At 37.6% G+C, this 27,379-nt stretch overlaps 1 protein-coding gene and 1 pseudogene across 1 annotated transcript; one reads left to right on the top strand and one right to left on the bottom strand.

Moving 5' to 3' along the window:
• Positions 1-2,638: 2,638 nt before the first annotated feature.
• On the bottom strand, positions 2,639-5,404 carry LOC131329276 (G-type lectin S-receptor-like serine/threonine-protein kinase At2g19130; annotated as a pseudogene).
• Positions 5,405-20,756: 15,352 nt separating this feature from the next.
• LOC131329218 (anthocyanidin 3-O-glucosyltransferase 5-like) lies at positions 20,757-22,590 on the top strand. Its single transcript, XM_058362305.1, has one exon. The coding sequence runs from the start codon at positions 20,838-20,840 to the stop codon at positions 22,263-22,265; it is 1,428 nt and encodes a 475-aa protein (XP_058218288.1). The 5' UTR covers positions 20,757-20,837; the 3' UTR covers positions 22,266-22,590.
• Positions 22,591-27,379: the final 4,789 nt, after the last annotated feature.

Raw genomic sequence — 27,379 nt, 5'->3', positions numbered from 1 at the left:
GAAATGCAAGAGTTATGTGAAAAATCAAATGATCTTGACCTTGCTTGTATATTGTCAAGAGAAGTGTAAACTGAAATGGCATTTACATTTAATACCGTGTTTCTGAACGATAGTATAGTTAGGAATCAGTTAACATGACAACAAAGATTCCACCACTTCAGTTCCATGCCCACTTTACCAGAACTGACGTGATATTTGGGGAATTTTTTTGATAACTCAAGTGTCCGAGCCAGTTTACATGCATCTCGACTAATCCTCGATTTGAGCAAATTTTGCTAATGAAATCTAACGTACTGTTATTTCACTTCGTAAAGAAGTACTGCAATATTAATTGTTCTGGCATATTGAAACAAACAGGTACCAACTTTCCAATATTGATTAGTTCCACCAAGGTACCAACAAATATATGGCAACAAAAGGGTTATCATATAGCATAGAAACCTAAATTACTTAAACAGTGACTGGCTGCATTCATTTAAACTACATTTTTCCTGTTAAAATGTCAGCAGAGGTGCAAAGCAAATCTTCCCTCCTTAAGCTAAGCTTGCGGAGACGTCTTTCTTTTCTATTCTGGCCTTTCTTACCAAAAAATGGCATATAACCTACTCGTGATATATATATATATATATATATATATATATATATATATATATATATATATATATATATATAGGGGAGGGATCTAGGGACAATAAGTTTGCCAATATATTTGACACTAAATCTCAACCATTGATTTGGATGGCTAAGATTAAAAGTAAAAATGACACACTCTCTCTCCCTTGCCCCTTTTTCTCACGTGATCTCCTCTCTCTCCACCGTTCTCTCTGTTCTCTCTCTCTCTATGCTGCTCCCACGAAAACTCCCACTGTCAACTGCTCCCACGAAAACTCCCACCGTCAATGACTGCTGACCTTCCGGCCTCCGGCGAGAAATCAAATCTGCTTGAGTGCTCTGGATTTTCGACAACTATCTCTCTCTCTCACGCCTTTTTGAAATCCCCAATCTAAGCCCTAATTCTTGGTGAGGTAATTCTTGGTGATTTCTTGTTTCAAATAGAAGGATACGGTGCCCATAAATTTTTGTTTGAAGGATACGGAGGCTGATAAATTTTTTTTTTTTGGAAAGATACGCTGTGTTGTGTTAGGATTAAGAAACAAAAAAATTGGGGCAAACATAGAACCAAATATTTTGTCAAAAAAATTCAGTATATTTTCTCTGAGAACTTACATCAAACACCTGTTGGGCAAGCCATAACTCCACAAACCAATGTGAGGCAAAAAAATTACAACAAACAACGCTTAAACCTAGAAATGAAAAGAAAAAAAATCAAGCTTCGCAAAAGCCGTTATTGTAATCGGAGTCATGACAGCCTCTAACTCCAACGTGGATATTCAATTTCCGGCGGCCGGCACTGGTTCCACAATCAGCAACAATCGGTCCTGAAGAAGAAGATGAACTACAGATTCAGCAACCCAACTCCAACGACCCTGAAAAGCCCCAAATTTTTTACCATGGCATCTCTGTTTTGAAGAGAGAGAGAGAGAGATAATGGTTGTCGAAAATTGAGAGCACTCAGTCGAAATCCATTTGTCGCTAGCTGGAGGCCAGAAGGTTAGCGTATAGATGCTCGTCGATGGTGGGAGTTTCTGTGTGGAGGAGCGTGAATACTGTAGAGAGAGAGTAGAACAGGCGTGAGGCGTGAGAGAGAAGGGGCAAGAGAGAGAGAGAGAGAGTCTTTTTACTTTTAATCCTAGCCATCCAAAGCAATGGCTGAGATTTGGTGTCAAATATATTGGCAAACTTATTGTCCCTAGATCCCTCCCCATATATATATATATATATATATATATGTCCTATATTTTCGTTGTTCCCTTGTAATTAACCATAAATCAGTTGTTTTTAACATGCGATATCAGACTTCTGTTTATTCACTTTTGTTCATTTATATAATGCTGTCATTCATCATCTTAATATGTGGTAAATGCTTCATAAGATTTGGGTTTCACCCGCATATATGTGAATTGTTTTAGGTTCTTTTGGTTTTCACTATTTTCATGGTCATTTTCAGGACCAAAACATGGCTTTAGGTATTTCACACAAATTGTTATGATCCTCTTCTTAGTATAACTTTTCTGGAAAATCATTCACATCGTTATTTTTTTTTTTTTGATGTCCCAATTCCTAAAAGTTCCGAATAGACTTATGTAATAGGGTTGAGTCACGAAGGTAGCGAGCAACAATGTAGGATCAGATCCCAATGATAGTCCGTCTTTTCTTTCTTATGAAGGTAATTCTTTTTCAAAAACTCTATATAAATATCTATATGGAACCGATATATACCTTTCAGAAAATTCGAACAATATACTTTGATATATATTCTACATCAAGTCCTTGTAGTTGCAGAAGAAATGAATAAAATGCAAAGGACATACTACCTATAAAGAAGATGAAAGCATTACGCACCAAGGGCATTACCACATATTACTGATGTTAATCAAAATGATGCTAGAAAGAACATTTTTGGACAGTTAAATTGCACTAAACAAGTAAGAATTGAAAATTTGAAATTATTATCAGAAGGAAGGTGCATATTAATTTTCCTTCTTGTCAACCTAAACCAGTTTTTACCATTCATAAAATGGATAACATGAACTCATGGACGCGGATTTGAGCTGTCAGATATGGACTGCAAAACAAAGCCCGGCTGCATTTGGCCATCTCCAAAATATTCTTGAATGAACCCTGGAACCGGAGTGTTTTCTACTTCCGAAACTCCATCTAGAATTTGGACAACCTGCCCCATACTTGGCCTATCCTTCTCATCATCTTGAATGCACCAACAAGCAACTTTGCAAGCCCTTTTCAGCTCTTCAACATCGCAATTTCCCTCCAACCTGTTATCCAACAATGTCATTAGTACCCCATCACCTTCATTTATTTTACTTGCCACCCGAAAAGGGAAGTACTCATGCCATTCTTCGCCAATTATTTTGCTGTTTCTCCTCCCTGATACGATCTCAAATAAAAGCATTCCGTAGCTGAAAACATCGGCTTTTGTTGTGATTGATTCGCCTGATAACCATTCGGGTGCAAGGTAGCCTCTGGTTCCTCTCATTGTTGTCAAAACGCGGCTGAATTCTCTCCCCATGAGTTTTGCAAGCCCAAAATCAGCAACTTTTGGGGTGTTTTCGGAATCCAATAGAATGTTTTTGGGCTTGATGTCACAGTGGATGATACAATCTCTGCACTTCTCATGGAGCTAAGTCAGTCCTCTAGCAGTCCCAATTGCTATGTTGAATCGCGTTTTCCAGTCTAAGACACTGGAAGTTTTGTTGAACAAGTGGGATTCAAGAGAACCATTTGGCATGTAATCATAGACTAAAAATCTCTTTGTACCTGTTGGGGAGGTTGGTGAATGTATCAACTACAAATTATTTACTCAATGCAAGAAAATCACTAAGAAATTAAAATTCAAAAGAAGATGAACATTGATGACAGGAATTTTTTTATTTTCGTGTGTGTGTGTTTCTAGATGAATTCCATTCAGAAAAAAAAACAGAAGGGTTGAATCTTAAATTTCCAACAGTACCTTGTATGCAGAATCCTCTGAGGTGAACAAGATTGATGTGTTGGATCATCCCAAGGGTACTAACTTCCGCGCGGAACTGCTTCTCTCCTTCCCGCTTCAAGCTCTTCAATGATTTCACAGCCACCACAAATGAATTAGGCAATGTCCCTTTGAAAACAGATCCAAACCCGCCTTCCCCAAGCTTTTCCGTAAATTCTTTGTCGCGTTTCTTATGTTGCGAAACTTGAACACCACCAGAGAATCCTCAACTGCCCCAACACCACTCCCCTTACCTCTCTTACTCCTCTTCCACATACTTGCCAATATAATGCCAGAAAGTGTCAAAAACACCCCAGTTGCCCCCAAAACAATCCATTTAGTCTTTTTCTTTGTCTTTGTCTTGGGCTTATTAGTCCCAGTTACCACCACATTGGATCCTGCTACTCTAACATGAATATCTCTTCCACTCCCATCACTTGATTGAAATCGGTGTAGATTGAAAAGGGCATTTTTCCAAATCAAACACCCGTTGTCATAAGCATAAGCAGTAACAGTTTCTCAGGCAAGCTACTTGGCACTCCTCTACGTTCCCCACAGATACTATTCCTTCCGAATTGCCTGGAAATTGGGTATTTTCCACCACGACAAATGTGTCATTTGAGTCATTTCCTCTGTTTGAATCACATTGCAAAGGAGTTTCCCTCACACACCCATCTGAGTGATCTCCTAATTGCCAAGCAGCCGAATTGTTCTGTCTGAACCCTTCAATGCAAGCGCAGATCGGTACATTCTGGTTGCAACAACTAAATGATCCGCAGAAGTTGTAAACTTCACATTGCGGGGACGGTCGAGTCAAGAACAGACTCCACTGGGGAAAATCCTTTCCCCAAACATACTGCTTGAGCTGCCCGGTAAGATCAAGCATGAACCGGGTGAGAAAGGTAGGAAAACCGGCTTCATAGGTGAAATAACTCTCATTCTCATTCTCATTCTCATTGAAATAACTCTCATTCCCATTCCACAGCAATATGTGGCTTGAATCTGGTTCTATTTCAAGAGAAAAAGGACTTCCTTCTGGATTTTCTGAACTTTTCGAAGAAGTTAGACTCTGTTTCTCATTACTAAGTCTATTGAATCCAACTTTTCCACCCGGCAGCCATGTATCTGTCGGGTAGTCGAAACTCTGCCATATTACATTAGAGAAATCCAATCTTTCTCTAAGGACAAAGTTCCCATTGTCAAGAAGGACACCAATGGTTGAATTAGAAGTTTTTGATGTTGAATTCGTCGACCAAATTCGGGTTTTGGACTGGTCTAGTAGGACTAGGTTTCCATTTCCAAACAGTTTCAGCTCTGAGGAAAATGGATTAGAAATGGGTTGGTTTCTGTTTGCTACCCAAACAACTGTTTTATTGGGTGCACTCTTGTACCATATGCCTATGTAATAGTTTTGAGAGTTACCTGGAGTGAAAAATCCCAGCTCAAAGACTCCATCTCGTGAAGTTATTGTCTGGTTCCCAACAAGGGATTGGCCAGAATAGATGGTATCTGATCCTTTTGAGAGATGGGTATTGAGGGAGATAATGAATAGGGGTACAAGAAGATGAAAGAGCCATTGAATGTTGTATTTGGGACTCATTTTCTGCATAGAGCTGCACAAAAGAAGTAGAAGTGCACGCTATATATATGTATGCATAGAAAACCAACGAGCGCAGGGATAGTCAACTGACAACTAAGGCCTCAGGAAGCCTTTGGTCTGGATTCGACTCCTACCTCGTCTATTAATTCTGGTGTTGGCCAATCTATACGGGGCCATCGTAAGGAAGACACAAAAAAAGTAAACGTAGGTAGGGAGATTTAAACTCTTGACCTTAGTAGAAGATGAAAGAGTCATGATCAATGAGCTAACCTTAATTGGTTGTAATTGTCCTTGTTTGCCAAGCGTGTTTTCCTAACTAAGAAGTTTCTGGTGCGAACCTCAAAGGAGTGAACCAATGGTCAATTGTTGAATTTGTCACTATCGGTTGAGGCCACCTCCATATCCTAGAAGACCACTCAAGTGTTAAAAGACTTAAATAGTTGGTCTATTTGAGATGAATGAAGCTTAGGCCCTGTTACAGTTTAGTGCTAAAAGTACTTTTTGGAAAGAAATGTAATTTCAAGCTAAAAAATCATGTATTTACGCAAATAATTTTTCTACCAATATGGATCTTGTTTGATAAATTTCATTGAGATTTTTTAAACGGTGCAAAAAAATTGAAAAATTATTTTTTATTTTCATTATATTTGAGCTTGAAATCATCTTCTTTTTGAAAAAGAATGTTTTAAAAAAACAGCGAAACAACACCTTAGACACCCTCGTCAGAGAAAAAATACATACTTCCACTGCTCCTAAATGATAGTCTACTACTAAAAGATGCGTAATTTTATGCATAATTTTTAAAATTTCTTGACTCCAAATTTAAAAAAATTTAAGAAATAATGAACGAAAGTACTTTTATTGGGGGACGGGAGGAGTATATGCCACTATCCTCTAGTCAATAGTTGACTAATTAGATGCCGTCAAGTTGGCTGAATTAAGTGAAAGGAAGATGAGAAGAAGTAGCATAGCAATGGAATGTTTTTCAGCCTTTGTTGTTTTATGTTCTGAAGCCATTCTTGTGCAATTTGACTGCCGACAAATTGGATGTCTGACTTTCAAACATTTGACAATGCTGGCATTCTGTCTTTCACAAATCTGCTTTATTCTAGTGGATGCAACAAAGGATTCAGTTTTTGCGGCTATTTTTGGATTGAGCTTTGTAGTGTAAAAGTCAAGAAAATCTTTATAATATTAGATTTTAATAAACAAATGGGCTACTTCTTGACTTTTGTAGTCAACCAACTTTGATCAAGACTAAAGAAAAGATATTATCAACCCAATAATAATAATTTTTTTTTTATCAATTGGCTTTTGGTGATTAATTCTCCCACAACCACAAAAGTCCGTCGATTGACCCTTGTGTCAATTTATTGCTTGACTTGTATACAGCTCATTCAATTCTCATAGGAGAGGGAAGCCTTGTCAGGCCAATTTGATCTAGCTTGAGCTTGAGCTCGGCTTAGTCCTCCAGCTTAGTCAGTGATACATAGTGACACAAAGAACATAGCTATACTGGCTCGGCCAACTCCATTTCGAAAAAAGTATTGCGTAGCTAATCCAAGTGATTGCATGAAAGTTAAGAAGAGCTGCTTGACGATTTCCTAGTCCTAAATTAATGGGTTGTCTCAAGCGTAGGGCGGAGACCGACGTAGCACAATATCCGATAAGCCCGGAGTCAAATTTACAGAGACGGTGATGTGTGTTGACTAAAAATCCGGGTTGTTACTTATTTAAACTGACTCTTAGGTAGCCACCCTTTGTTGATTGATTGAGATTAACTAAAACCTACGAAATTGATTGTTCTTTTCAAATAATTAAAAGAAAGGCACGGTCGTAGGGTTCACAGCACTCGCAACCAGTCCGAATTAACCTGCTCCATTAAGTGTTCTTAAAACGTCCAACTTTTGATTGAACAAGATACCCCGCAAGATGCGAGATCCTCTGGTCATTGTTTACCCATGCACAGCGGATAATGAGTTTTGAACCCCCATTCTCCTGTTCATATGGGCTCCGACAATGCCAGGGTTCATTTGCGGGAAGTATTTTACGAATCTAAAATTGTCTTTTTCATTATTTGAAAATATGAGCAGTGTCCGAACTGGTCACAGTATGCTAATCACCTCTCGACTCTACCTATATGACTACTCACTATGCATTGAACAAGAAACACAATAAATTCTAATTTGAATCATGCTTCTATTACGCGAGATGAAAAATAAACAAAAAATATCAATTAATCAAATATCAATGAATAATTTTTATTAAAAATAGAAATTAAAACTAATTACCGGAGTGCAAATAATTGAACAAAATTTGAAAACTAAACAATGGCAGCCCCATTCTTCCTATTCTTCTGTACGAAAACTTTTCCATGGCCGCAGAATCTCTTTTTCAAGGGCGCTGCTATTCGCAACCCTCTATTTTCTTTCATAACCCGTTAAAAATTTTCAATTATACTCGACAGTTAGTTACCGAAATTAAGATATATTTTCAGCATCCAATTACCGAAATATAATATTTTTTTCAATAGCTATTTACCGAAAATGCATGTTCGGCAGTTGTTTACCGAAAGTTGAACATATTTTCGACATGTAGTTACCGAAATATAATTTTGTTTTCAACAGCAATTTACCGAAATGTTATTTATGATTTTCAACAACTATTTATCGAAATGTAGTGGGCTATGGGAAAAAATAAAGGGTTGCGAATAGCGACGCCCTTTTTCAAAGTCCCTACCTTCCACTGACTAATATAGGAGTAGGGTTTAATTTTAATCCCTAATAACATAAAAGGCCCTTGAACTTCACATTATAAGACATTAGCCATTCAACTTTAAAGGACTTTGCATATTGATCCAAAACTTCTATAAATTCTTCTTTTTACCCAAAATCTCGAACAACGGGCTCGAGCAACCTATAAACATAAAAATACATTATAAAAATCAATTAACAAAAATAAAGGACAAATAAATGTAAATTGGAGGGCCAAAATATGTATATTTTGGCACTTATCACACCCCCCCCCCCACTTACACTTTGCTAGTCTCGAGCAAAGAAAACAAAATGCAACTGAAGAAAACAAATTAAAATCGATTGTTCTTTTAAACCCCCAGGTAGCCCCGATAAGACGAGTGAAGTCTCGTGAGGATTTTCGGTAATGATCACCTACAAAACACCATGAATCTTTTCCACATGAAACCCGAAAACCTGCAATGCGACTTATTGATATGCCAATTTCAAGAATATAACATATGCAAAAATAGTTTTAGAGGCTATCAAAACATAGAAATAAATCATGGCACCCAAACTTAGCGTGTGTGAGTAAGGACCTTAACCACAAGTGAACCATAACCAAGTACTCTCTCCGGACCGAGTCTCGACTTCAATTCTCACCATGTCATGCAATCAACAAAAGAAAACGCTCGAGACAAGGTGCATTTAATAAACTCTCAATGTGTGTAGGCGAAAATTATGCAATATGAAATCAAAGTACCCTGCACACTTAGACAGGAAAAGAAAACTTTTTAAAGTAGACACATGATCTCATGAAGGAAATGTCAAGCATTAGAGACTATATCTATCCATCAATTCACAACCCATTGCCCCTAAGATCAAATAGGACTTCTATTCGGTTATATTATTAGGTAAGGAAAAGTGTTTTAAGGTTAGGGTAAGACATAATCAAGTGTTCGAGAATAGGCCAAAACACATAAGACAAATAATAATGTGCGCCCTCTTTCAACTCTTTTCAACTACGCCATATCCCTCATATTCTTTACCCTTCACACAATTCCACAATGAAACAACTTGTTTTATTTTCGTGCAAGAAATATATTGGTATCTTCCTTTTTCATCTTCTTTTTTTTTCTTTTCAAATTTCAACCTTTTTTTTTTAGCATGGGGAAGAACACCGCAACTCGAGTACAACATTCTCGAATACACTTACTCTATTTTCTTCAAAAATTAACCTTCCCATGATTAGCTTGTCATTCTCACAACATAATATGGTTGTTGAAGCTTAACAAAAAAAAGGCTCACGCAAGAGGCTCAATGTGACTCCCAAGGATAAGTATTTAAGAAAAAGAAACAAACCGGCTCAATTAGCAAAGATGGCCTATTATCCTCTCCTAAGGGCAATACAACCAAGTAACGGTCCAATCCCAAAGAATAAAATAACAGGCATGTATTAAGTCTCAACACTTGACAACAAAAGATAATGAGATCAACAACGATTAAGCCTTTTTTTTTTTTTATGATAAACGAAAAATTTATGTGACACCATTCCAAAGAAAGGTAAGGCACTAAAGCTCACATGGGCATAAGTCTCCATTGATCTAGCCATTGAAAGCACTCAAGTCTCACAAGTAGTCAAGGTCCAAGAAATTTGTAGTGCAAAGATGCTAAGAGTGTATGCCAGGATAAATTCCTATCGTCAAGCTAGCAAAAAGAACTACTATGTAACATAAATATTCAATGAATGCCTACAGATTCTCAGCACAAGCAACCAACAAGTAAATATTGCAATTTTCAAGTCTCAAGTAGAAAGGATCCAACAAGTATTTTTTAATTTTTTTTATTAACAAGATAAAGAACAAAGTGATCCCGCCCCCCAACTTGAACAATTCAATGTCCGCATTAAAAGTATGAAAAATAAAGATAAGACAAAAAAGCAAAAAAGATGAGAGATATCACCTCGAAAAGGAGGGGCTAAGAGTAAACTATAGAGAGAGGGAGACCCCCCAACTTGAATCAAACAACCTGCAAAATGTTAACCTCCAAGACAATAAGAAAAATCAATAAAAGAAATAAATAAGGCAAAAAATAAAATGAAAGACAATAAATAAATAAATAAACATCCACTTTCTTCACGCGAAAGACACGGGTAATACTTTTCTCCCCATTTCTCAAGCGAGAAACAGGTGGCTATACCAGACCAAAAAAAAAAAATTATGTACGAGCAGCCAAACACAAGTATCAAACATTTATCATGCCAACGAGATCTAAGACAATGAACATAGCACTCCATTCTACACCTTTTATCAAGAATTGAATTCGGTCATGCCACAAGATAAGATACTTCGAGTAGCACATTTGCCGAATTCGTTTTAGATATTTAAATACCACCAAGTGTACAGCCCAAACTAGATCAATTTTCAAATTGTTGACAAAATCTACAAGATAGGGATGATAAACCAAATTAAATTCATTAATACCAAGAAAATTGATGAGCACCCAATATTATAGATATTTGGTGCGACTAGTCCCGTTTTATGTTGTTTTAACTTGTGTTTATTTAGCTATTATAATGATTTTGCACGTAAGGTTCGTTTGAGGGTGTTTCAGGTTTTACGCCATAACAAGGGTGATTTTGATGCCTTGGACATGCCTTGAGGGAGTCCGAGCTTCCAAGACCAAGTGGCAAAGTGCCACCGTTCTCTAATGAGCAAGATACGAAGCATCGGGTGAAGTTCGGAAGTGTCAGGTGCCAAGTTTTGAAGCTAGGGGCCATTTCTGCAGTTAACAAGGCGGTATCCATACAACCGTTTTGGTTGTATCCATACGGTGGCCTTATATTTTGGACAGATTTCTGCGTATCCATACACCATTCTGGTTGTATCCATACAGCTCTTCTACGGAGCATTTCCAGCACAAGCTTAACAGCCCGGTATCCATACAACCGTTTTGGTTGTATGGATACAGTTGGCTTTCCGACAGATTTTTCTGCTTTTTGAACTTTCCATTTATGGAATAGTTGTTACTTTTGGGAAGTGCTAGGATATTTGTTATGAGAGAAGGGTTGGATTGTATAAATATCATACACTCTCTCTCTCATTTGGTAGCTAGATACATTTTACTTTAAGTCTTTTTTTTTTTCATAATTTCATCCATAGCTTTTCAAGCTTTAATTTCTTCAAGAACTCTTCAAGGTATTGGTTGTATGTTTAATTCTCAAGTATTAATGTTGTAACTAAGCTTTGGATCTTTGTATAAATCAAGTTTATTTTCGGTTCTATCGGTTTAACATGTTTTCCAATTCTAGCATGCTTTCTAGTCTTTTCTTTATGTGTGAGTAGTCATTTAGGCTTGGCCATGAGGTGAATAACGCCTCGCGACTTTGGTTAATCTTGCCTTTCTCAACTTAAGACTTGAGGTTTGGTTTGAAAATGTGAGTGGTTTGCCTTTTATGTAACAAAACTTGTCGATGTTAACCTCCGGTGATCATATGCTTGCACATATGATTCTGTGAGCTGTGTCTCGCCTCGTGTTTGCCAAAAGAACCAAAGAACTTGCTCGCTTTCCAAACCTTGCTTCTAGTTCTTGACCTTGATATTTAGTTTGAATGCAAGTCTTGGCGTTGTTAATCTCCGGTGATCATGTGCTCGCTCATATGGTTCCGGGAGCTATGTCACGTCTTGTGTTAAGCTTGTTGTTCAAACTCTATATCAAGTCTAACCATTTTCATAGCTAAATCTTCCGGTTGATAACCTATGCCGTGCGATTCAACCATGTTTTCATTGAGAATTGTTGGATGGTCTAAGTTACAGGCGTAAGTAACTCCATTGCCTTGCCGCCTTTAATTCTTAGTCCAAACTCTTTTTCTAGTCATTTTCATAAGGGCAATTCTCACCTTTCAAAGGAAAACTAAAAGTTGGCCGCCTAAACGCCGGAAACCCTTACATCTACAATCCGAACAAGCTATATTCAAGCTCCATGTGGATCGACTCGGACTTTCTTGCTATACTATGCAAATCTTTAGTTGTAGTCCGGTTAATAAATAATTGAATTTGACGGCCGTTTGGTAAACTTCAACGACTACCGAATGGGCTTCGATCAAAAATCAATCAGTTTCACATTTAAAAACTCTTGCAAAAGTGGAGACTCAGTAGCAGGGGTGGCACAATCTAGAGCCGAGAGTACTTGATTATTCAGTGTAACTATTTGCAATGACTCCTCAAAAGGCATATAGCCTTCACTAATGACAAACAGCTCTATTTCCTCTTTTTCCCTCGCATCAGAATTAGTATCCTCAGGAAGCGGCTCTATTTCCTCTTTTTTCCTCGCATCAGAATTGGTATCCTTAGAATTTTCAGTCAACTCACAAAATTGGAGCTTTTGGATTAATTCATCTAAGAAATCCCAAGGCTCTTCAGCATTTTTATCCAGGAATTCATCAGTAGACCTAAAATCCACCTGGCATGGTTTAGGATTTAAACTACGACAAAAGATAACCAGAAAACTTCCAAGTTCACAATTAAAACTCGATCAAGAGAATACGGAAAATTTAAATCGCTCCCAGCACTGTGACAAAGACTCATCATCTTGGTGATAGAAATCTGATAGTTCTTATAAAAGCATATGAGTCTCATATGAGGGATTAAAAATTTTTAAAAACTGTATTATAATCTCACTCCATGTCAATCTTGGATTCAAAGAATTAAATCAATCTTGAGCACTACCACTCAAAGATGCTGGGAATACATATAAAAGAGTCACTCTATCGCTAGCAAAATCTTTCTCAAGGTCATGAATATGCGAAAAATGATTTTCTGAGACCAAATCATAAAAATATAGGAAGTGACACTGAACAATCAAATTTGTTTGCATAACCTCCATAGCACCTAGCAAAATGAGTCATTTTTTTTCTTTTCAACAATAAAAAAAAATAATAATAAAGAACTAAAAAGAAAATAAATAAAAAATAACTACTCGAATTCTTAACACACGTTACCGTCCCCGGCGACGGCGCTAAAAATGCTTGACGATTTTCTAATCCTAAATTAATGGGTTGCCCCAAGCGTAGGGTGGAGACCGACGTATCACAATATCCGGTAAGTCCGGAGTCGAATCCACAGAAACGGTAATGTGTGCTGACTAAAAATTCGGGTTGTTATTTATTTAAACTGGCTCTTAGGTAGCCACTCCTTGTTGATTGATTGAGATTAACTAAAACCTACGAAATTGATTGTTCTTTTCAAATAATTAAAAGAAAGGCAAGGTCGTAGGGTTTATAGCACTCGCAACCAGTTCGAATTAACTTGCTCCATTAAGTGTTCTTAAAACGTCCAACTTTCGATTGAAAAAGATACCCCGCAAGATGCGAGACCCTCTGGTTGTCGTTTATCCATGCGCAGCGGATAATGAGTTTTGGACCCCCATTCTCCTGTTCATATGGATTCCGACAATGCCCTGGTTGGTCTGCGGGAAGTATTTTACCAATCTAAAATTGTCTTTTTCATTATTTGAAAATATGAGCAATGTCTAAACTAGTCACGATGTGCTAATCACCCCTCGACCCTACCTGTATGACTACTTACTGTGCATTGAACAAGAAACACAATAAACCCTAATTTGAATCATGCTTCTATTACGCGAGATGAAAAATAAACAAGAAATATCAATTAATAAAATATCACTGAATAACTTATATTAAAACAGAAATTAAAACTAATTACCGGAGTGCGAATAATTGAACAAAACTTGAAAACTAAATAATGGCAGCCCCGTTCTTCCTATTCTTCTGTACGAAAACTTTTCCACGGCCGCAGAACCTCTTTTTCAAAGTCAGTACCTTCCACTGACTAATATAGGAGTAGGGTTTAATTTTAATCTCTAATAACATAAAAGGCCCTTGAACTTCACATTATAAGACATTAACCATTTAACTTCAAAGGACTTTGCATATTGATCCAAAACTTCTATAAATTCTTCTTTTTACCCAAAGTCTCGGACAATGGGCTCGAGCAACCTATAAACATAAAAACAAATAATAAAAATCAATTAACAAAAATAAAAGACTAATAAATGTAGATTGGAGGGCCAAAATATGTATATTTTGGCATTTATCAAAAGCGAAAAGATGAATTGCCTTCGCGAATGAAAGAAGAAGATTCCATTGTCCCAAAGCCATTCCCAGTGATGTGAGTTCATTTGATGGAAAAAGGTTGAATGGTGGTGCAAGACGAATGAATAGATATGTAATGTACCCATTACCTTGAGACCTTTTTACATCCTTGGACTTAGATCATTATGGAATCGGATCGAATTTGGTCCATCGTGGCTGGCCTAGTTGGGGCAAGTTTTGAAGGGAAAGAGATCCATTTAAAAGGTTACTTTATTTAGCTATTACATGGGGGGAATCGATCTTGTGCTCAATTAGGAACAAACTGGTCTTTGAACATGAAGATAGTAACACTTCGCTTGAAGGGTGGTGAGGCAAACCCTCTGAACTGGAAGCATTAAGATCAATAAAACAAGCAACGAGGCCTTCTCGCTCAATTATTTACTTTTCTAGTTAGAGACCAACGCATTGGGGCTAACTTGGGATCCCCTCGAGGGGCGACTTGTTTAGGTAGATATCTCGTGCATTCTCCGATTGGAGAGGTCATTTTTTGAGGAGAAACTGCGCCCGCGTTTTTTGAAAAAGGTCAGAAGAAATGCACCGGTTATAGGTTTAGGTTGCAGTTTTGTACAAAACCAGAGCAATTGAGTTCTGGCTCCCTTGTGATTTTGGGATGGCTAATTCTGACTCCACTTCTAGTAAGTCAACCAAAATTTTTTGTTTTCAATTTCTGTGAGAGTGAAAGAGACATGGTGTATATTTTTCACTTTTAGAATCAAACAAGGGAGTTTTCGAAGGAAATGGTTGTTTTGGTTGCCATGCGGGGGCCGGGTCATAAGATGTTGGATGTGTGCAGGGTATATACTTGTCAAATGATACCCACTTGAAAGGGAAAGGGTGTTTAATTTCTTTGAGTTGGTGTTTTTCTTGGGGTGCGCACCAGTTGGTAACCTGTGAGTCAACCCAATGTAGTTCACCGATAATGTTCATTGGTGTGCCGCGAAATGTGTACTGTGGTATCTCAAACACGCTATTGATCATGCATGGTTTCCTCTTATCCCGCAAGTCTCTCAAATGATTCTCCAACCTTACTCTGATGCCGACTGGGCTGAGTGTGTCGGCGATCGGTGATCATCTGGTGAGTTCAATATTTAGTTGGGTAATAATCATCTCTCTTAGTCCTCCTGCAAGCAATGCACTATTGCATGCAAAGCATTAGATTGTTAGACATAATTTTTAATCTTGTTCTAGAATAATATAGAATAAGTATCTAAGCTTAAAATAAATAGAAGTGTGTAGAAGATATTTGTATTTATGCACATGGATAGAATTAGATAATTCTAGAAGATGGGAGATTTTATGTAATTAAGCACATGTGCTTAACTAGACTTTTCTAGAGAAAAAAAGTCGGTGGTGTAGCTCTATAAATAAGGGCGCTGCTATTCGGAGCCCTCTATTTACTCCCATAGCCCGTTAAAAATTTTCAATTATACTCAACAGTTAGTTACCGAAATTGAGATATATTTTCAGCATCCAATTACCGAAATATAATATTTTTTTCAACAGATGTTTGCCGAAAGTTGAACATATTTTCGACATGTAGTTATCGAAATATAATTTTGTTTTCAACAGCAATTTACCAAAATGTTATTTATGATTTTCAACAACCATTTACCGAAATTTAGTGGGCTACGGGAGAAAATAAAGGGCTGCGAATAGCAGCGCCCATAAATAAAGCATTGTTGTGCTTTTCCTTGTATGAATGTAAGCCTAAAGCCTTTGACTCCTTTGTACTAATTGCATCAATCATCCCTTCATTTCTTTACAACCAACTTCTCTTGTCCAATTTCATTCAAAATATAACTAAGCACCCCAATATAGATGACAGTACTGCTGCCGAACTCTCATATCCAATTTTTCATGCCCGAGCATATCATGCATGCATGCGGGCATTGATTTCCACTTTGTTCGTGACAAAGTTGCGCGATCGGAAGGACTTACATGTCCGGTTTATTTCCTCTAAAGATCAGATTGTCAATATCATGGTGAAGGGTCTATCCTTCAACCCAGGGACGGATCCAAAAATGTACCCTAGTGGGGGTATCTGTTAATTATAATGATGAAAGTTTATTTTTTTAGTCAACCATAGTAAGATCGTTTAAAATTAAAGCATGCATTACTAATTACAAAAGTTTATAAAGCGTACTTTAAGTTAAATTAGGTAAAAATGAGCACAAAATCTCAGAAAAAAATTTTAAAGTATGTTTTAAATGAACATTAACAAATTTTAGAATGATCGAGCTAATTTTGTTAATGTCTTTATTTTAAAATATTTCTCCGAGACGGTAAAAAATAAAGAGAATCAAAAAAGAATAACTCAAAATAGACAAACAGCTTGTAAAGTAATAAGTATAAACGCATCATATGATAAAATTTAGACATAAAACTAATTCTATATGTGTATTTTTGGGATATATACAAGTGTGTATGTTTATAAATTATCACACTTTCATAATTATGCTAATTTATACATAAATATTTTTAAAAAATATTTTTATTTCGAATGGGGGCACATGCCCCCGCGTGCCCCATGTACATCCATCCCTGCTTCAACCGGTTTGGATTTCTTCGTAACAAACTGACCCTTACGCAGATTTAAAAAAAAAAAAACTGACCCCTACACCACCTTTGGCATCAGTTTGAGGGGGCTTGTTACATAATGCTTAGTTTTATCCCTATCTCTTGATAATTCTTGTGATTGATAATGGTTGTATTTATCTTGTATCATTATCTTATTAACACTTGTATCTGCAAATGAGAAATTCCCACGTAATAGGGTTAGTGCAAATTTTAACCAAGTCAGTGTACGCTTCACTTAGAGTTAATTGTTGTCTATAACTAATGCAATCCCGTCAATCAATTCTCTCTAATTATGAACCGCACTATATATAGTGCTTTGAAGGAAAAAGAATTTTGAGTACGTGTATACTTATGGAGTAATGCTACTGGTACAGCAATATGTGCATAGATTGTGTACAGATTTTGTGGTGGGGCCCATCACGGGTCCCACATAAATTATTCGAGTCGTTCATTAAATGTAAAATATTTTTCCAAGAGTTCCCGTAGAAAATTAGCTCAATCTAATATCTATAAGTACTCGATCCAATCATCTAAATTTTCATTCAGATTTTCAGGTAATGAAAAATTAGATAATTAGATCAAGCATTTATAGGTATTGGATTGAGCTGATTTTTTACTAGATACATTGAAAAAATGTTTTACATTTAATGAATGGCTTAGATCATTTTTGTGGGACCCGTGATGAATCCCACAACACAATCTGTGCACAAATTGCTGTACCAGTAGCATTTTCGATACTTATGTGGTAGAGTCGTGTTGAACTCTTTTTGAATAAATTTCACTGACCCTTCCCTACGGGATTCTGGCAAATGCAGAAACCCTCTCCTAAGGTTATGATAATTACACCATTTACAAACAAGTGTTTAGATTTCTCCAATCCGTTGAGTTGACACTAACATCATTAGTTTTTACTGTATAAAATGACTGACATGCCCTTGATATTGAGGGAACTAAACAATCAAGTACTTGTACATATTTTCCATACATAAAATCAGTCTAATTTCATTGCATTAATATTTCAAACTCGATTGAATTAAATATGAAAAGGAAGAAATGACTTGGTTATTTAGTTTACCTATTCATGTTTAAGGGCCGGTATTTCAGTTATTAGACAGAAAATTTAAAGTTGAAGTTGCAAGAGCAGAGTGCACGTTATTCAGCAGCCACATCAGGAGCAAAATCAAGGATAACCAGCATATATCCAAAAGCAACTCTTTAGCCCTCCAAAAACTGGATACACTAGTAATCCCACTCAGATTTCTCTTGAAATCCTTAACAGACTATACTTGAATGTTGCAGCATGCTTTAACCCAAAAAATTACTCTTATTTTCACCAAGTCCTAAGTACTCCACTCAGCAACTGCACGAGATTCTGTAGTTGTTCTCTTTCCCAATCATACAAAACTCTCCTGAATTGGAACTTCCATAAATCTTGATTTTGATCATCCACCATGTCAACTACCATTGCTTCTTTTTGGGTATATAAAATAGAAAGCCCTGGGAAAACAGCTTGAAGAGTCTCATCACCCTATGCTTCCAAAATTTAATCTTTGTTCCTGAATTGACCTTGAACTTAAACCCTCGATGACACAATCTCCCATAACAGCACACATAGTATCTATAGCACATATATATATCCTTCCAAACATTTGAATTTTTTACTCTACGTGCAACCTTGGGGAGCCCTAGATCACCTTTGTTTTTCCTCTATTAGTTTTGATAAAATCTCTTCTAAACCGAGCTACCTAGTCCCCTTATGTTCCATGAAATAATCTTCATAGTTACTCCAAGCCTTAGCAATTATGGTTGATATTATTAATTCCTCCGCAGCGGATCAAAGGAATTATATTTCCACATCAATTGCAATTGTTTGGACTCTTCCGCTGTCATTTTTTTCATTCTTAGTACGCCAGTATCATCATAAACTATACCAGGAGTATTACCTGCCATGATGGTGTTCTACAATTCTTTATCAATCATGTTCTGCTCCTGCTCTTGTGAGTCAAAAATGTACCCAGAAACTTCATCATCAATCCCATCATTACTCAAAGAGTCTTCATACTGTTGACTTGTGATGCTTTTTTCAACCAGGAGGTTGATGCCTTATACTTGAGAAGCACGTATGTTATTATTAGAAATAATAACTCCTGAATTTGTAGCAGTTTGCGACACATTTTCACTATTCTGTTCCTGTTCCAGTCTCTTTTCCTGCTCTTGTTCTTGGTCGAAGCTTGTGCGAAAAACTTGAGGGATTCGGGGTCAAAACCCAGCAGGAGCAAAAAAGAGATTTTTTTTTTCCATATGAAAACTTACATCTTTTGCAACGAAAAATTTCGTCACCGATTTCTTATATTGGTGACGAAAATTTTCGTCACCAATGTGACCCATAGGTGACGAATTTTTTCGCCGCCATCGTTGCCAAAAGGAATAATTGATGACAAAAATTTTCATCGTCAAAAAGCAAAATAGGTGGGGAAATAAATTTCGTCACAAATTATTTACTTTTTGGTGACGAAATATTTTGTCTTCAAAAAACACTATAAGTGACGAAAAATAGATTTCGTCACCAGGTAGAAATTCTCGACAACCTTTAGTTGACAAATACTTTTCGTCATCAATATTATTTGTGACGAAAAACATACAATTTGTGACGATTTTCATTCGTCAGCCAATGCAATTTTTCTTCTAGTGTGATGTGTCTTTAGCATCTCTCAAAAAATGAATATATCTATCTAATAAAACACTAAGGTATAGGGACTACATAAACACAAGTTGAAAGAAGGACTGAGATTTATTTGATTCAAGGGTTGACAAGGAACTTTGCAAATATAATGTAAGTGCCCACATTCTTTGTAGTAATTGCGCCAAGGAACTCTGCAAATGTAATGTAAATACTCACATTCTTTGTAGTAATTGCATAAATGCCACCGATCTTCCAATTCCAAAATCCTATACGCAAATTAATAGTTTTTTGTAGCTAGCTTAAAAGTTTAGTTGGTAAGTGCCGTAAGCACGAGTAATTCTTTTTCGTGTCACTAAGAAGAGGATCACATACTACACACTAATGAATCAATTTAGTATTTGAGTCACTAGCTAGCAAGTATCTTAAGGATGGACAATTTCAACTGGAGTGCATAATGCCGTAGGCACGAACAAACACTAGTAGTATAACTAAGACACTACTTGCCACAATCACTAACCATTAAAAATACATACAGTATTCTAGAAAACCTCACTAACAGTAGGAAGATCAAGAAACAAAGTTGGATCTTTTTCTTCTTCCCACCACCACTCGTTTTCAATACTAATACAGCATTTTGCAAATATTTGTCTTTTTCAAATGTGACATGAAAAATAATAAATTTTGACCAAACAAAAAAAAGAAGCAATCTAATGCTACCAAAAAAGAAAGAGAAACTGAGTATTTGGTGAGAAATTGAGAGTAAAGCACAAAAATAAAATGTTTTGATTGGCTGCTCACCTTTTTCACACAATCTCACGGAAAATGGTGAGATTTGGTGAAAAAATTAAGACTCTTCTTTCTTATCTCACATTTTGTCACCATTCAAAGAGGCTATTATATCTTGGGGTTTGGCCCAATCGTGTAGCTAGCTAGCGTTTTTTGCGCTTTTTTGGAGCATGAGGTCTAAAGTGTAACTCCTACAAATTATAAACAGTAGATTGAACAACCATCCTCTATAAAAAAAAAAAAAGAAAAAAAAGAAAAGAATATGGACTCTTCAAAGTACACTAGTATTGATTCTTCTAGTAGTAATAATAATAGGACATGAAAACGTAGTACTACTGCTCAATTTGGCTAGTTTTTCAATGAACTTGTTCCGAACATTTTTTCCTAGTATATCTTTTGTATTGGCACTATCGAAAATAGTACTAATATATATCGAAACAAAACAAAATACTCCATTCTAACCAAACAAAGAAAACCATGCACCCCATACCTATCCAAAAAAAGAAAGACGAAAAGATTATTTTTCTATTCCTGTTGCCTATAAATTCAACCGTATTTCAAAGCACACATTCATCTCTCTCTCTCTCTCTCTCTCTCTCTCTCTCTCTCCAACAGTATTCCAAAGCACACATTCATTTCTCTCTCTCTCTCTCTCTCTCTCTCTCTCTCTCTCTCCACCCATGGAAACCCCAACCCCCCATGCCGCCATCCTCTCCAGCCCCGGCATGGGCCACCAAATCCCCGTCCTAGAGCTAGCCAAACGCCTCATCACCCAACACAACATCCCCGTCACCATCCTCGTCGTCACCACCCACACCTCCCCGGCCGAATCCCACCTCCTCCACCCCCCGGCCACCACCTCTCCGAACCTCCTCCGCATCGTCCAACTCCCTCCCGTCGACGTCTCCTCCCTCCTCGACCCCGCCGCCGCCGTCGTCACCCATCTCTGCGTCATGATGCGCGCCGCCGTACCCTCCGTCCGCTCCGCTCTCCTCAGCTTACGCCCCCGCCCCACCTCCCTCATCGTCGACCTCTTCGGCTCCGAGTCGCTACCGGTCGCCGACGAGTTCCGCATGGCGAAGTACGTTTACATCACATCGAATGCATGGTTCGCTGCTCTCACCTGCTACTGCCACGTGTTGGACAGGGAGGTCGTCGGTCAGTACGTTGACCAGACGGAAATGCTCAGGATTCCCGGTTGCAAGCCGCTTCGACCGGAAGACGTGGTTGACCCGATGTTGGACCGGAACGACCAGCAGTACAAAGAGTACGTTCGCATGGGCGTAGAATACTCGTCTGCCCACGGGATGTTATTGAACACGTGGGAAGATCAGGATTGTCAATCGCTGAACGCGCTGCGTTCGATCGTTGATGTCCCGGTCTACCCTATCGGTCCGCTTACGAAGGCCGCTGAACCGGAAGCTACGAACACCGAGTTGATGGAGTGGCTCGATCAGCAACCCGGCGAGTCGGTGTTGTACGTGTCGTTCGGTAGCGGGGGAACGTTGTCGGGTGAGCAACTCACTGAGTTGGCTTGGGGCTTGGAGATGAGTCAGCAAAGGTTTGTTTGGGTGGTGCGCCCGCCCATCGACGGACAGGCGGACGCGTCATTTTTTAGTTCGGGCAACGGTGCCATTAACGGCACTGTAGACTTCTTGCCCGATGGGTTCGTAGACCGGACCTGCAATTCGGGGCTAATCATCCCCCTCTGGGCCCCACAGATGAAGATACTGAACCATCCATCTGTGGGAGGATTTTTGTCGCACTGTGGGTGGAACTCGACCTTGGAGTGTTTAGTCAATGGGGTGCCAATGATTGCGTGGCCGCTGTACGCCGAGCAAAGAATGAATGCTGCGTTCCTGACGGAGGAGCTGGGGGTGGCGGTGCGGCCGGAGGTGCTGCCGACGAAGGAGGTGGTGAGGAGGGAGGAGATAGAGGAGATGGTGAGGAGTGTGATGGAGTTTGAGAGGGGGAAAGGAATGAGGTTGAGAGCCAAGGAGCTGAAAATCAGTGGAGAGAAGGCCTTGAGCAAAGGTGGGTCCTCTTACAATTCATTGTGTGAGGTCATCAAAGACAGCCAGCTGAGACCGGAGTCGAGAAAATTCTAAGGTGGCCATCGGTAGGGCAATCGATTCGACCGGCCATTTCGGAAATGACTTGGATTTTAATTTAAACAATGGATGATTCGGATCAATAAATGTTTAGATTAAATTGGAATCATCATCGTTAAAATAAATGGCCGGATCAATAGCCTTACAGCCCTTGCAGTACAGGTTGCAGTGCAGCTCGCACCGCAGGATTTTCAAATTTTTCCAGGGCCTACTAGCACAAGTGAAGAAATAATTTTCACATTCTATTTTTCTACAAATGGACTTTTGAAATTTGTTGTTCGGCAAAATTCTCTACAGACTATGGAAAAATCTGATTATCTAATTGTTTCTGCTTATCTATCTACATTTCGTTCGTTTTGTTCATTGTATTTATTTTATTTTTGTTTTCATTTTGACGAGCATCGTCTTTAGTGAAAAGAATTTCATGTTTTTGTTAAATTGTTTTTATTTATTTATTTGGGGGGTGGGTTTGTAAGTGTTTTTGTTAAATTATTTTGCTTCTTGAGATAGTATGAGCAAGAGGCACTGTAATATATAGTGGGCCCTGGCTATACAGATTTTCTTTTCAGTTTCTTCTATCCATCACACGAATAGAAAGGTAAATCTTTATCCAAAGTTCTTTATGGGGTTTTTGTTTTCCAATATTGTATACATTAACGGGGTTAGTGGAAAAAGTTAGTGAGTTAGTCCACAGAAGATTTACAAGCTATCTATAGTCCTGAACCCACAAACTGTCCATAGTGGGGCTCGAACCCTGATCTCCCACAAGGGAGAGCCAGGAGTTACCAATTGGGGGCTTGTGGCGTCCATCACGAGTATGATTCGATTTGTTAAGAAAATTTTCAGTGCCGGGTGGGTACCACGTGAGCAAGCCTACGTGGTGCTCGAGCAGTGCATCCGGGCCGTCCAAAATTGTGTTGGACGGTCCAAATTAAAACCTTCTCTCACCTCTCTGTCAACCACTTTCTCTCTCATTTTTCTCTCTCCAAATCTAAGCCGTCCAAAATCCGAATGGACGGCTGAGTTGCATTGCTCGGGCACTACATAGTGCCTGCTCGGCGCTAAATTTTTTTCCCGATTTGTTAGCTTTGGAAGCTTTAGTGTGTGGACAATCGGAAGCGGGGGAAGTGTTTGTTTTAAATTCGGACCATTTAAAACACTTTTAGACGGTAGTGAGTATCGCTATAGGGCTCTCGGATCCTGAATAATCCGTTCTCCCTAACTTTTAGGTATTGTTCTTTTCTGTATTTTTGTTGGTCTTTTTTGAATTTTGGTTAAATTTGTGTCATATTTTCTGGATTAATGATTCGTCAAGATGAAAGAAGTCTTAAAAAAATTATGACAAAAATATAAAAAGAAGTGTAGTATATAAAGACAAAAAAAACCCAAAAAACTGGTAATGTATTTTTTTGTCCAAAATGTCGTCATATATGATTCCTCTCATCAAGACAAATGATTAATTCCAAAAATTGCGACGAAAATCTAAACAAAACTTACGAAATGTAAATTGATAACAATCATTGTTTTAAAATCAAACCATCCAGGCCCGAGGGGGGAATAATCGAATAGAAAGATTATAAATAGCTAGTGAAAACTGATTTTGTTAGAAATAATTTACACACCAAATTAACCTTATATATATATATATATATATATATATATATATATATATATATATATATAGAGAGAGAGAGAGAGAGAGAGAGAGAGAGAGAGAGAGTTAGGTTCCGGTGAGGGATCCCTCATTTTATTAAAATGCGGGACTCCCCTTCCCAATTGAATTTCGATGATCCGAGCCGCTCAAAGTGATCAGAACGTGATTTTAAGGGTCCCCGTGAGAAATCAGCAAAAAAAATGACCGGGGAGGGCTTCATCGGAGCAGTTTTCATTGAACGGTTCAAAAAAAACTGCTCGGATGACGCCCTTCCCGGTCATTTTTTTTGCTGATTTTTCGCGAAGACCCTTAAAATTACGTTCTGCACACATTGAACAGTTCGGATTTTTAAAATTTGATCGGGAAATGAAAGTCTCTCATTTTAACAAAATGAGGGATCCCTCACTTGAAAATTCCTCTATATATATATATATAACAAACAAGAAAACATAAATCATTAATGGAGCCGGCAATGAACAACTCCCAACCGTACAGCGCAGGTGGGCATCTGCAGAGAGTGCAAGTTTTAAAAATTGTTAACCAGAACGGGTTTTAAGCTCTTATTTTTTAAGAAGGCAATTTCAAGCTTAAAAATTATGAGTTTATTGAAATCTAAAAATATGCATTATGAATCTTGTTTGAAAGATCTCGATGAGATCTTTTATACGATGTAAAAAAAATTAAAAAAATATTTTTTATTTACATTATTTTTGAATTTAAAAATATGAAATAAGCTACTTATTTTTTAAGAAGGTTTCTGGAACGGAGAACGGTTTGAACTTTGAAGTGTAATAAAATATGGGTTGCTGGAGAGGTTTTGTCCATTTGTATAGCGATAATAGAGGGGTATGGGGAAACTCTATCCCCATCCACCGCTCTCATTTACCATTTTCTCCATCGCTCTCTCACTTACTATTCAAAAGTATTTTGACGGTTCGAATTTAAAAAAAAAAACTTTCAAGGAGAAGAGATTAAGTTTAACTCTTCATCGAAAGAGTTTTTCAAAATTCGGACCACCAATTGCCAAACGAACAGTGAAATTGAGCGTTGCGGTGAAAAATGATGAAACAGACTGGTCCGGGTAGACTTTTTGATGATAGAGTATGACACTTATACATAGAATCCTTCCAAAAGTTAAACTCTCTCGCTCTCCAATCTCGCACTATGCTCACGCTCTTAATTCTACCTTAGTTGGCCAGGAGTCTCACCAGGATGTCAGGAGTTCGAATCTTTCCCGCCTGCTTATTACTGTTCTTCCCTTCATATTTGTTTGGATTATTTCTCCCCCTATTGGAGCTTATAGCTAGTTTCGTTGGGCTTAGAAAAATTGTGAAAGAAATTGTTTCTTCCCTAATGGAACTAGTAGTTGGGTTGAGTTATGGAGTTGTTTCCGGTTTATTTAATTCTTCGATTCGTATTCTCTTATACCACTTGACAAAATAAAAAAATATTTTAAAAACACTTTCACGCTTCTTATTCCGTATAGCTCATCTGAGCGTAAATTATGTGACTTATTACGTATGACCTTCGTACTGCGCGCTTATTAAATTACTACAGTACTATTTAATTTTAGACGCTTTGTGATGACTTTTCTGTGTCGTGGTGCTTCCCCAACCAATAAAATCGTTTCTTGTTCTGAGGTTAGGTTTTCGCGTGCGAATATTAGGTAATCAGTGATAATATTAAAAAATGTAGGAGTAGCATGTAATTAAATACATGAGACAAATGTGGGGTCTTATAATATAGGTTCTCTTATACAGTATTCGTGTAAGCTTCTTTCAACAATCCTAAACCACCATATGCTAAAAAAATTTATTTCCCACTTCCCTAATCATTGCAATTTTTTTCTCAAGAGCCATGGGAAGCAAGGTTTTAAACAAGAAAAAGAAAAAAAGAAAAGAAACGGGACACGTTAACGATACTGAGACAAGTATATATCCGTAATGTATCACAACTTTACGGACGGTATCAAGAGTATTCACGTTGAGAGAATCGACTGTAACAATCGTAGTAGGTCCATAAACCGAAAACAAACCGATACGTATTGGGAATTAGTCGGTACGCATGTGATTTTTCAGATCACCAAAGAACTATACGTAGCGGTATCAGAGTAGACACAAAAATCAAGGGCGGAGGTATGTTGTACCTTGAGAGGAATAACTTGATTTTTTAAATACATGATTAAAAAAGCCATTTATGAACAAACGATCTGAATCCCAAAAATAATATATCAATGACTTTTATTTAAATACCACAAGATAGTTGTACCAAGCTTTTATTCTTTTTTAAATCAAAATAAATTTCTTGATAAAACCTGACTTCTAAACTTGACATGTCTATTCGTGTTTCTACGAATAACATGCCATTCGAAGTCACATAATGCACGTGAGCAAGCAGAAGCATGTGCGTGAAAACATCTTTCAACAACACCTCAACTAGGCCTGTCAATGGATCGGATCTGATCCAAAAAATCCGACTCCGATAAAGTCAACTCAATAATCCGAATCCAGTAATTCATATATGGATCAAATTGAATTCAAATCGGATCGGATTAAATCCGTTATCAATCTGATCCGAACTTTTTTAAAATTTTATTTTTTTTAGTTTTTAAAAAAACTGTACATTTTTTATTTTGAGAAAAAAATGTTTAAGATGTTGTATTTTTATTTTAAACTTGTATTTTTATTTTTATTTTTTTTGGAAAATAAATTTTTTTTTGAAAAAATAATTTTTTTTGGCTAAATTTTTTGAAGTAAAAAAGTTTTCAGATCCAATTTTTCAGATTACCACTTTCGGATTCGAGTCTTATCGAATTCAGATCGAATCTAGTCTATTGACAGGCCTAACCTCAACCATCTAAAATTTCCGAAAGTAAGTATTGAGAGAAGGAGCGAAGACTCTTACTGAACCATTATGTGGCTAAGCATGCAACAATCTTAGTGGGATTCCATCAAGCCGTGCTACAACCTATACAAAATCTTTGAGTCCGTACAAAAATACTAGTATGTATCGGTTCATACGTACGATACGTAAAGGTTGATGGTTTGAACTTTTGATGGATGATTTTCAACTTACAGTTGCCATTATTTAAAACCTTGATGAATGATATATTCAACTAGTACTTATTAAAATCGAGAAAAGGCTTCCCATGAGAGGTGGTATAGTCCTAAAAAAATGGAGGGCCACTTTCCCCGAACGAGAGAGGTAAAGGGGATGGGAATATCCTCTATCTCACGCCTTCGTTTATACTTAGAGATGAAAATCGGACCTGCCCTGCCCTGCCCCGAATCCGTCCCGTTCCGAATGGAGCAGGTTTTCCATCACCTTTTCGGAAATCGAGTTGGGGTCGGGGTAAAAATACTAAAATCCAGTCGGGTTCGGGGTGACTCCACCCCTAAACCTGCCCCGTAATGTATTTATTTATAAAATTATACTTTTATCTTAATCTAATTATCAT

This window comes from Rhododendron vialii, chromosome 6a, assembly GCF_030253575.1.
Source record: "Rhododendron vialii isolate Sample 1 chromosome 6a, ASM3025357v1".
NCBI lineage: Eukaryota > Viridiplantae > Streptophyta > Magnoliopsida > Ericales > Ericaceae > Rhododendron > Rhododendron vialii.
This window is presented reverse-complemented; position numbering and strand designations above follow the sequence as displayed.